This window comes from Equus quagga, chromosome 7, assembly GCF_021613505.1.
Source record: "Equus quagga isolate Etosha38 chromosome 7, UCLA_HA_Equagga_1.0, whole genome shotgun sequence".
NCBI classification, from domain to species: Eukaryota; Metazoa; Chordata; class Mammalia; order Perissodactyla; family Equidae; genus Equus; species Equus quagga.
The window spans coordinates 131,555,925-131,568,225 of NC_060273.1; the positions used below are offsets into that span (position 1 = coordinate 131,555,925).

A 12,301-nucleotide genomic window follows, 5' to 3' on the forward strand; every position below is an offset into this window, starting at 1 on the left:
TTTGTCATTCTAACAGGTGTAAGGTGATATCTTAGTGTAGTTTTGATTTGCATTTCCCTGATGATCAGCGATGATGAGCATCTTTTCATGTGCCTATTGGCCATCAGTATATCTTCTTTGGAGAAATGTCTGTTCATGTCTCCAGCCCATTTTTTGATTGGGTTGTTTGATGTTTTGTGATTGAGTTGTGAGAGTTCTTTATATATTAAGGATATTAAGCCTTTGTCAGATATATGACTTGCAAATATTTTTTCCCAGTTAGTGGGTTGTTTTTTTGTTTCAATCCTGTTTTCATTTGCCTTGAAGAAGCTCTTTAATCTGATGAAGTCCCATTTGTTTATTCTTTCTATTGTTTCCCTTCTCTGAGAAGGCATGGTGTCCGAAAAGATCCTTTTAATACTGATGTCAAAGAGTGTACTGCCTACGTTTTCTTCCAGAAGCCTTATGGTTTCAGGTCTCACCTTTAGGTCTTTAATCCATTTTGAGTTTATTTTGGTGAATGGTGAAAAAGAATGGTCAATTTTCATTCTTTTACATGTGGCTTTCCAGTTTTCCCAGCACCATTTGTTGAAAAGACTTTCTTTTCTCCATTGAATGCCCTCAGCTCCTTTGTCAAAGATAAGCTGTCCATAGATGTGTGATTTTATTTCTGGGCTTTCAATTTTGTTCCATTGATCTGTGCACCTGTTTTTGTACCAGTACCATGCTGTTTTGATTACTGTAGCTTTGTAGTATGTTTTGAAGTCAGGGATTGTGATGCCTCCCATTTTGTTCTTTTTTCTCAGGACTGCTTTAGAAATTCGGGGTCTTTTGTTGCCCCATATGAATTTTAGGATTCTTTGTTCTAATTCTGTAAAGAATGTCATTGGGATTCTGATTGGGATGGCGTTGAATCTGTAGCTTGCTTTAGGTAGAAAGGACATTTTAACTATGTTTATTCTTCCAATCCATGTACATGGAATGTCTTTCCATCTCCTTATGTCATCATCCAATTCTCTCAGAAAGGCCTTGTAATTTTCATTATATAGGTCCTTCACTTCCTTAGTTAAATTTACCCTGAGGTATTTTATTCTTTTTGTTGTGATTGTGAATAGTATTGTGTTCTTGAGTTCTTTTTCTTTTAGTTCATTATTAGAATATAGAAATGCTACTGATTTATGCAAATTGATTTTATACCCTGCAACTTTGCTGTAGTTGTTGATTACTTCTAAGAGTTTTCTAATGGATTCTTTGGGGTTTTCTATATATAAGATCATGTCGTCTGCAAACAGCGAGAGTTTCACTTCTTCCCTCCCATTTGGATTCCTTTTATTCCTTTGTCTTGCCTGATTGCTCTGGCCAGGACCTCCAGTACTATGTTAAATAAAAGTGGTGGCATCCTTGTCTCGTTCCTGTTTTCAGGGGGATGGCACTCAGGTTTTGTCCATTGAGTATGATGTTGGCTGTGGGTTTGTCATATATGGCCTTTATTATGTTGAGGTAGTTCCCTTCTATGCCCATTTTATTCAGAGTTTTTATCATAAATGGCTGTTGGATCTTGTCAAATGCTTTCTCTGCATCTATTGAGATGATCATGTGGTTTTTATTCCTCAGTTTGTTGATGTGGTGTATCACGTTGATTGATTTGCAGATGTTGAACCATCCCTGTGTCCCTGGTGTGAATCCCACTTCATCATGATGTATGATCCTTTTGATGAATTGCTGAATTCTGGTGGCCAAAATTCTGTTTAGAATTTTTGCGTCTATGTTCATCAGTGATATTGGCCTGTAGTTCTCTTTTTTCGTGGTGTCCTTGTCAAGTTTTGGTATCAGCGTGATGTTGGCCTCATAGAATGTGTTAGGAAGTGTTCCATCCTCCCTAATTTTTTGGAATAGCTTGAAAAGGATAGGTATTAAATCCTCTCTGAAAGTTTGGTAGAATTCCCCAGGGAAGCCATCTGGTCCTGGGGTTTTATTCTTTGGGATGTTTTTGATTGCTGTTTCAATCTCTTTCCTTGTGATTGGTCTGTTCAAGTTGTCTGCTTCTTCTTGAGTGAGCTTTGGGAGATTGTAGGAGTCCAAGAATTTATCCATTTCCTCTAGGTTATCCATTCTGTTAGCATAGAGTTTTTCGTAGTATTCTCTTATAATCCGTTGTATTTCTGCAGAGTCTGTTGTTATTTCTCCTCTTTCATTTCTGATTTTGTTTATTTGAGCTTTCTCCCTTTTTTTCTTTGTAAGTCTGGCTAGGGGTTTGTCAATTTTATTTATCTTCTCAAAGAACCAGCTCTTTGTTTCATTGATCCTTTCTACCACCTTTTTTGTTTCAATAGTATTTATTTCTGCTCTGATTTTTATTATTTCTCTCCTTCTGCTGACTTTGGGCTTTATTTGTTCTTCTTTCTCTAGTTCAGCTAGGTGTAGTTTAAGATTGCTTATTTGGGATTTTTCTTGTTAAGATGTGCCTGTATTGCAATGAATTTTCCTCTTAATACAGCTTTTGCTGTATCCCATATGAGTTGGTATGGCATGTTATCATTTTCATTTGTTTCCAGGTATTTTTTGATTTCTTCTTTAATTTCTTCAATGATCCATTGCTTGTTCAGTAGTGTATTGTTTAGTCTCCACATCTTTGTGCCTTTCTCAGCTTTTTTCTTGTAATTAATTTCTAGCCTTATAGCATTGTGATCAGGGAAGATGCTTGTTATTATTTCAATTTTTTAAAATTTGTAGAGGCTTGCCTTGTTTCCCAACATATGGTCTATCCTTGAGAATGTTCCATGTGCACTTGAGAAGAATGTGTATTCTGCTGTTTTAGGATGAAGTGATCTATATATGTCTATTAAGTCCAATTGTTTTAGTTTTTCATTTAGCTCCACTATTTCTTTGTTGATTTTCTGTCTGGATGATCTGTCCATTGATGTGAGTGGGGTGTTGAGGTCCCCTACTATTATTGTGTTGTTTTTAACATCTTCCTTTAGATCTGTTAATAGTTGCTTTATGAACCTTGGTGCTCCTATGTTGGGTGCATAGATATTTATAAGCGTTATTTCTTCTTGATGGAGTGTCCCTTTGATCATTATATATTGTCCCTGTGTGTCTCTCTTTACCCATCTTATTTTGAAAACCACTTTGTCTGATATAAGAATTGCAACACCTGCTTTTTTCCCTTGCTATTAGCTTGAAGTATTGTCCTCCACCCCTTCACTCTGAGCCTGTGTTTGTCCTTGGGGCTGAGGTGTGTTTCCTGGAGGCAACAAATTGTTGGATCTTGTTCTTTAATCCATTTTGCCACTCTGTGTCTTTTTATTGGAGAGTTCAATCCGTTTATATTAAGAGTGATTATTGATGCATGTGGACTTAAAGCTGTCAATCTGTTGCTCATTATCTGGCTTTCCTGCTTTTCTCTTCCTGTGTGCTTTATCCTACCCATTTGATACTGCAATTTCTTATGCTGGATTTCTTAGATTTTTGCTTATTTATGATTTGTGTCTCTGTTCTGTTATTTAGTTTAGTGGCTACCCTGAAGTTTGTATTTAGAATCTCGTGTATAATATAGTCTATTCTCTGGTGGTCTCTTACTTACTTGGCCTAGACTAATTTAGTCCCTTTGCTCTTCCCCTCCTAAATTATTATTTTCACTTCTTGTTCCAACTTGTGTTATGAGTTTGTAGTTAGAGTGATAAGATCATCTTTGCTTTGGTAGTTTCCTTACCTTTATCCTAATGCTATAGTTGAATATTTGCTATCCTATTCTGGTTCTATTTATCTGTCTCCCTACTCTGTGGTTTGTGACCCCTTTCTCCCTTTTTTCTTTTTTCAGGTATGAGAGCCTTCTTGAGGATTTCTTGTAGTGGAGGACTTTTGGTTACAAATTCCCGTAACTTTTGTTTGTCTGGAAAAGATTTAATTTCTCCCTGATATCTGGGGGATATTCTTGCTGGATAGAGTATTCTTGGCTGAAGATTTTTATCTTTTAAAGTTTTGAATATGTCACTCCATTCTCTCCTAGCTTGTAAGGTTTCTGCAGAGAAATCTGCTGAAAGTCTGATAGGAGCACCTTTGTAGGTAATTCTCTTTTGTCTTGCAGCCCTGAGTATTCTTTTTTTGTCTTTCCTTTTTGCCATTTGTACTACTATATGCCTTGCAGTAGGTCTTTTTACATTGACAAATTAGGAGATCTGAAAGCTTCCTCTACACACATTTCTCCCTCAATCCCTAGATTTGGGAAGTTCTCTTCTATAATTTCATTAAGCACACTTTCTGCTCCATTTTCCTTTCCCACGTTCTTGGGAATTCCTATGATCCTTAAATTCTTTCTCCTCATTGAATCTGCTATCTCTCTGATACTTTCCTCATTCCTTTTAATCCTTAGTTCTCTTTCTTCCTCTGTCTGGAGCCATTCAGCCTGTCTATCTTCGATTATGCTAATTTGCTCTTCTATGGAGTCTACCCGGGCAGTCAGGGAATCCATATTCTGTTTTATCTGGTCCATTGTGTTTTTCATCTCTAGTAATTCTGTTTGATTCTTCTTTATAATTTCAATCTCTTTTGTGAAGTAACCCCAGAACTCGGCTTGTTTCTCTATCTTTCTCTCTACCTCATTGAGTTTTTTGATTATAGCTGCTCTGAACTCATTTTTATTTAGTTTACCTAATTCCAAGTCCTCAGGACTTAATTCTGTGTTTTTATTGTTTTCCTTCTGGTCTGGGGCTTTTATAAATTGCTGGATGGTAGTGGAGCAGTTTTTTCGCATGGTGGTAGAATTCGGTTGCAGTTACAGCCTGTCGCCACTAGATGGGGGCTGAGAGCCCTGCGTTCTGAGTTCTCCGCCTTGGGGCAAGATGGCGGCGCCCAGTGCGCTCTGCTGGGGCGGGGGCGGGGCCGGTTTCTCTCGCACACCCATCTGGATTTGATCAGTTCTGTTCTCTGGTCTCCCGATGCCCTAGGTTTATGGGGTCCCCACGCACGGAAGCTTTACCCCGTCAGCAGGTTTCCACTGTACTGGCGGCAGGAGTCCTAGATGATCCCCTGGTCGCGCAGCCCCTCCCCTGCTCCTTCCCGGACCCGTGCGGCGAGCCCGGTTTCTAGGGGATGGAGTGATGTTCTCTCCTACCAGGTTCCAGCTCCTCCCAGGCAGGCAGTAGGGGCTCCGTCCTCTGTCTTTTGATACTGTAGGTCTCTGAGTCCTGGCATTAGGTTCATTAGCTGAAATTCAGGGGTTTTTTTCAGTCCTTTGTTGTACTTTGGAGGGGAGAGAGTCCCGGGTCAGCTCACCCCGCCATTTTGCTCTGCCTCCTCCCCAGCTTCTTTATTCTTAAATATTGTGTAGTATTCTTTAGTGTGAATTAACAAGATATATTTCGCCCTTCTATTGATGAACATTTAGTTTTGCTTATAATTCTTCACTGTTATAGGCAAACTGCATTGAACATCCTTGATATATGTAATTATTTCTCTACAGTAGAAATTAGTGCACTTCCGGTTCTGAGAGCATGCATGTTTTTATTTTTAATAGATGATGCTATAACACTTGTCATTTCCTCCAACCTTTCCTCACCCTCTGGAACAGCTGGTAACTTTTTATTTCCATTTGTGTGTTTTACTTCTATCATCATCATAAACTAGTTTAAAATTTAACACTAGTTTATCTTTCAACCAGGAAATTTTACAATCAGCTTGTCTCAAGAAGCTTCCCTTTTAGAATAAAGAAGGTTTGCAAAGCTGAATGGAAGATAAGCTACAACTCTCCAGTCTGGGTACATTCCATTTCCTGGAATTTACAATATGTCACTGTATTACCAACAGTCAGCAAATTTTCCTTGGTAATTTAATGACCACTTCGATCTCAATTTAGATTGCAAAACCTAATTCCTCTTGTGTCAGAGTGCTGGCTGTCAGATGAAATCATGTGGCTAATGCTAGCAAACTATCCTGTTTCTCTTCTAAGAACAGTGCAGAATTGAAGAGAGATGAAGTTATTTTTTAAAGAGAATTATTATTAAGAAATCTCATCCATACCAAGAGGATGCAGAGATGCCCTAGCTCTCTGAGGCAATCTGAGGACAAAGGAGCCACTCTCTTCTCTCAGGCAGGCAGTGTCCTCTCTCTCCACGCCCAGCGCGCGTGCGCTGCACTACCCTCCTGTCACCGGTGTCCTCACACTGCTCCTCTTTGATTCCTTGGTGCAATTCCATATCCCTCCCAGGCAGAATGCCCTACAGAAAGGGTCTGCCCAACTGCTTATTCCTTCCGAAACAATTTGGGAAAAGCCTTAGAGAATAATCTCTTAAGGAACAAAAAAAATCATGTAACTAAATGTTGATTCTACTGTCAATCAAATAAAATAGCTCCACCTCCCACTTCCCCAATTTCTACATTATCTTTGTGTCAAATTAGATTATAAATAGAGATCATGGATAGAAAAACAGATTTGTCTTCAAAGTAAAAGTTAAGAAATTACCTAGGTGTCCAAAAATAAGGGGTTAGCTAAGTAAGTTCTGGCATGTCCACACAGTGGTAGAACATTATTGAGCCATTAAAAATGATCTTACAGAAAAATATTTAATGAAATACATGTTTATAACGTATTGTTATGCAAAAAAGCAGAATATAAAAACCACATGTACAGAATTACCCTGTTTTCATGTCATTGTTTATCATGTTTATATTTATATCTCTGTAAAATATTTAAAACTATTACTCTGCAAAAAGAACCCTGAAGTGACAGTGGTTAATGCTGAATGCTGGGATTATGAGTGATGTATTTCCTCCTCTTCACTTGCTGTACTTAAAGATTTTCTAGAGGGGCCAGCCTGGTGGCAGAATGGCTCCACTTCAGCAGCCTGGGGTTCATGGGTTCGGATCCCAGGCGCAGACCCATGCATGGCTTATCAAGCCATGCTGTGGCAGGCGTCCCACGTATAAAATAGAAGAAGATGAGCATGGATGTTAGCTCAGGGCCAATCTTCCTCAGAAAAAAGAGGAGGATTGGCAACGGATGTTAGCTCAGGGCTAATCTTCCTCAAAAAAAGATATTTCTACCATGACTATGTATTACTTTTATCATCAGACTTTAACAGTAATTTTAAAAATAGGAATTATAAACTCACTGGCCAAGAGCTCACAAGAGTTCATGGCATGGAGCCTGCTTCTGGCACTGACGTCTGTGACAAGCATCTCTGACCATAACACATTCACCTGACACGGTACTCACAGGACTCGTCTGAAGAGACATTGGGGAAGGCGTTACACTGCGAGTCGAGGACAACCGAGACGAGAAGCTGCTCTAACTCCGGTGCAGCGTGAGACTTGTCAGGGCCACGATGCCACTTGTAGAAACCAAAAATATAGTCATAATATCTGTGTGAGAAAAAAATTCAAACAAAATTTGAACGCAGTATAGCCAAGTTTGAAACGCCCATGTGAGCACCATAGCTGACGCCTCAAGTTCACACTGCCCCGTGTTAGTTCAACAAGAGGCTCTACTGTGCACCGCAGAAGCACCTGCCTGGGAGCCTTCTGAACATACTCACGTCCGGACCTTCAGAGTCAGTGTCTCTGAGAGTGGGAGCCAGGCGTGAGGACTGTACAAGTCCCCCCACCATCCCAAGTGACACACACGAAGCCTCCGTTAAGAACCAGTAATCACACGATGAACGGGCAGCCCGTCACGCCCGTGTGTGCAGGCCAGCTCTGACCCTGCTGGAGCGGGGAGGGGGTGGTGGAAGCTTCCACTCCTCCGAGAGCCACAAGAACACTTTCTCTGAATGGGATACCTGGGCCAGCTGCAGCCACACTAACGATGCAGAGCGGAGACGGAGAGAACAGATTCCCAAACGACGCTGCGGAGCCACTTAGCCAACTGGCCCTGAAATGCCCCCTGCTTTGGGACTTCCAAATCCAATTTAAGTAATATTTTATAGATCTTGATAAGCCAGAAAGTTGTGTATGCTACTTATGTATAAGAATGTCATGTGTTCTCCCAGAGAAGTAAGGAGATGCAGGAAAGTTCCAATGAATTTGGAGGTATGTGGAAGTTAACCATTGAGAGAGTAGAATGGATGAAGGTGCTGAGGGCCCTTTTATTTTATTGGTTTTTTTGCTAAGGAAGATTAGCCCCGAGCTAACATCTGTTGCCAATCTTCCTCCACTTTATATGTAGGCCACCACCACAGCATGGCTGACAAGTGGTGTAGGTCCGTGCTGGGGATCCAAACCTGTGAACCCAGGCTACTGAAGTGGAGCGTGTGAACTCAACCACTAGGCCATGGGGCCGACCCCAAGAGGGGCCCTTTTCAGAGGAACACCTCAACAGATTCAAAAGGAAACTAAGAGGCCAGCCCAGTGGCACGGTGGTTAAGTTTGCATGTTCCACTTTGGTGGCCCAGGCTTTGCTGGCCAGGATCCTGGGTGTAGACCTACTCACCACCTGTCCAGCCATGCTGTGGCGGGCATCCCTCATATAAAGTAGAGGAAGATGGGCACGGATGTTAGCTCAGGGCCAGTCTTCCTCAGCAAAAAGACGAGGATTGGAGGCAGATGTTAGCTCAGGGCTAATCTTCCTCAAAATAAAAACCAACAAAACAAAACAAAAAAAAAGGAAATTAAGATCACTGAACTGTATACTTAAAAATAGTTAAGATGGTAATCTTACGTGTATTTTACCACAACTAGTTTTCTTTTTTTTTAAAAAAAAAAGGAAAATTAAATCTGCTAACAGCTTTGCGATCTGAGTTAGGTGCTGGCTTGTCTCAAGTAAGGAAAATCTTGGCCCTAGGTATTAAAACTCTAACAGAAAACTCCAAGGGTTCTGAGGCAGTGGTGTCCAACGTATCTGGGTTAATTTAGCCTTTCCAGACCTGAGAGAGCAATGCTATTCGTTCACTTAAAAAAATGAGCAACTAGCATGCGACGGACCTTGTTCTAGAAGCTGACAAAGCAGCCATGCGCCAGCCACACAGAGCTCTCTGCCTGCAAACTGCATACCACTGCAAAGCAGGTTTGTGAGAGAAGGTGGGCTCTCCAGAGACAGGAGTCACGGACTCTGAAGGACCTGGGGCCTCGGCCGTGGGTGTCCCCACCGCCTGGAGCTTTCGGAACATCCCCATCATCTCTAAATCTTTCCAGCACCGTGGTGCTTTTATTGTGAACTAGACACTGCCCCTCCTGAGATCCTGGGATGCTCACCGGCGTGCTTTCAGGTCTGAGCCATGAGGCTCCTGTTTTATAAGTGGCTTCCTAACAGTGCGGGGTGTAATCAACAGCTGCCTCACACACAACGCATGAATCAGTGAGGCAAACCCTTCAGATAATTACCAGCACTGCCTCGAAATGCCAAGCCTTGTCTTTAAAGCACCTCACCGCTGCTTCAAGTCCTGGTTATCTAACCATTGTTCAGGGACGTCACCCATGCTTTCCTGCCCTCCTCACATCACGCCAGCATATTACCAAGGCCTTGTTTTACCAGCAGTATGGCACAGAGGGAAAACCCAATTTTACAAAATGAGTCCCAAAGTGAACACGGTAAGTGTGTGTGTTTCTCAAAGACTTCCCGGCCATGGCCTTCCTTTAGATGACGTGCAGGTTCTTGTTCCTTCTCACTGTCCCACGGCAACCAGCCACCTTGGTTTGACTTCTACACGGGTCTCTAGCCATTCTGACCATTAGTTAGCAGACTCAAGACCAAAGGCCCATCTGAGCGGGTGTCCAAAGGAGGGGAACAATATCCAGTTAGTCTACAAAACTGAAGGCAGAAGGCGCCCTCTCCCCAGCAGCACCCCGGCCTGTTCAGCCCGAGGCCCGCTGGGGCCAGCAGGTGTTACTAAGCTAGTTTTGCATTTTTCCACCATTGTCTGGTGTCGTGCAGGCACAGCTAAGCTACAATGCCCACTGGGAACAGAGACAAAGATCTGGGGAGGAAGGAGGCAGCGCAGCCAGCACCAAACTACAATCCTTCAGGGCACTCTACACCTCAGGGCAGTCCCTCCTACACAGATCTCACAGGAGGGGAAAGCGTGAGGCACGAACCTCTCCCCAGGTGCAATCGACCTTGAACACGGCGTGGTTAGGAGAGCCGGCGCCTGGGCTGCCTCCCCGTTACACAGTCCACGCCATCTGAGCAAAGGGGTCACGGGCAGGAGGGAGCTGTGGACATGTGAGGTGCTAAGAAGGAAAGAGGAAGCTGGGGGAGCCAGCGCGTGCCGGGCAGGACAGACGAGAAGCAGACACCGCGCGCACCGACCACAGCGGCGCGGTCAGGGGAAAGCACCGGACGCGCCGGGGAGCGGAGATTTGGGAAGGGAAGGGGAGCCTGAAGGAGTGTCCCAACCCAAGGCCTCCTGCCATCAGAATCGTTACCAGACTGGGGGGCAGATGGCCCCTAAGTGACAAGCAATTTTGGGGAGTCCCTGGTCCCCAAGCTGTGAGCACTCATCTCCCTCCCGGAACTCCCCTCAAGCAAGAAGCTGCCACTTCCCTCCTCCTTCTACCTACCCCGCTCTCCCCTCCGAGGCGGAAGAGGCCTCAGATTCGGAGCCGCCCACTCCCTCCACTCAGCATCCCGGACGCAAACCAGGCTTCCCGAGTACCCAGATGTCCCTTGGAGGGGTGGGGGGAGCCTGGGTTTCAGCCCTTGTTGGTTCGAGCCGGCTCTGCCATCTTCTAGACCTGCGACTTCGAGGGTCACTGGCCGGCTCGGAGGCTGTTTCCTCATCTGTGAAATGGGGTCAGGGCGCCGGCGTGGCTGGGTGGCTGTGCGGGTGACAAGGGTGCTCAGGGGTTCCTCCTCTCGCCCCCGCGCCAGCACCGCATCCCGGGTCTCCTCCCCGCCGGGGTCCCCGGCTCCCCGCCCCGCCCGGCCGCCCGTCCGGGGCGCTCACCGCCGAAATGCTTCCTGCAGGATGGTGCAGGAGGGGCCGGCCGTGGAGGAGGAGTCGTGGCCGATGTGGAAGTTCTCGGGAGACAGGCGCAGCAGGCGCGGGGACATCTCCACCGACAGTGGCAGGGGCCACAGCCCCATGTAGGAAGACGCGGAAGAGCGGGGGACCTGCACGGCCAGCAGCGCCAGCAGCCCCAACAGCCTCGGCAGCCCCCACCCGCGCTGCTCCATGGCTGGTCAGCTGCTCTGGGCCCGGCGGGCTAGGGTCAGCCCGGCTGCAGCCTCCGCCCCGCCCCGCCCGCCCGCCCGGAGGAGGTGCCCAGCTCAGCCCGAAGTCAGGTGACACCGCCCCGCCCCGCCTCCCGCCTCCCGCCGCGCCGCCCGGCCGCCCCGCCTCCCGCCTCCAGCTCCCCCGCCCCACCGCCCCAATGTCCCGACGCCCCACCGCCCCGCCTCCAGCCCCGCCTCCAGCCCCGCCTCCAGCCTCCAGCCTCCCTGCCCCGCCGCCCTTTCTCTCGCCGCCCCGCCTCCAGCCCCTCCGCCCCACCATCCCGTCTCCCGTCGCCCCGCCTCCAGCCCTTACGCCCCGCCTCCAGCCCCGCCTCCAGCCCCGCCTCCATCCTCAGCGCCCCGCGATCCCGCCCGCGGCCCTCCCCGGCCCTCCCCGGCCCTCCCCGGCCCTCCCCGACCACGGCGGGGGCGGCCCCACCTCCAGCCGCCGGGCGGGGCGCCAGGGGAAAGGGCCGCCTCTCGCCGTGAGCGGGTCTCCGCGGCCGTGCGTCGGTGGACCTGGGAGACTCACGTCCCAACCCCATTTTTCCCACCCCAAACTCCAGATAAGCGACGGGTGGTTCGTGTGTTTGCTCCCAAGTCTAGACTTTTCTATAACGGTAATTCTGCTTTAATTAATAAAGCCTCCTATCGGAACTCCCAGGGCCGAGTGGTGAACAGGTGGGAGGTTAAAAATCGTGCAGAAGTCTCCGTGAGAGAGTGTGCCTGCGGGGACGGGTAGAGGACTTCTTAAAACATCAAAAGGACACCATGGACCAAGTTAATAGGCAGATGATACAAAGAGGGACTCTGTTTGCAACGAGGGATTAATATTGTCAGAGTCTAATTTTCAAAAAAAGATAAACGTGATTCATTACAAAATAGAATGAAACTGTCAAAGATTTTATTCAACTCATTAATTAGACAATTACTACAATGAAAAGTGTGGTTCAAAGACAATTTAATAAAGCAGTGTTAGAATAAGATTGGTAAATAGTTTAAAAATTGTGTAGCGTCCTGCAGTGACTGAGCCCTGTATATCTGAGCTTGGGCCCTCCCATCCTCACTCAAGCTACAAAAAAAAGGAAATCCCATTTATAATGAATTTCCAAGAGCAAGTTACTTATTTGTGACAGGACTCTGTCTCTGTTTAAATAAAATAGCAGATCTAGA

The 12,301-nt window shown here is 45.8% G+C and overlaps 1 protein-coding gene across 1 annotated transcript in view; it reads right to left on the minus strand.

Moving 5' to 3' along the window:
• The window catches only part of HEXB (hexosaminidase subunit beta), a 33,970-nt gene extending 22,812 nt beyond the window's left edge, over nucleotides 1–11,158 (minus strand). The window contains exons 1-2 of the mRNA XM_046667494.1: nucleotides 10,860–11,158; nucleotides 7,196–7,341 (exon numbers count right to left, since the gene is read on the minus strand). Of these exons, the coding sequence (XP_046523450.1) occupies nucleotides 7,196–7,341; nucleotides 10,860–11,089 (376 nt within the window). The 5' untranslated portion in view covers nucleotides 11,090–11,158. The remainder of the gene's footprint in view (nucleotides 1–7,195; nucleotides 7,342–10,859) is intronic.
• Between the last annotated feature and the right edge of the window lie 1,143 nt (nucleotides 11,159–12,301).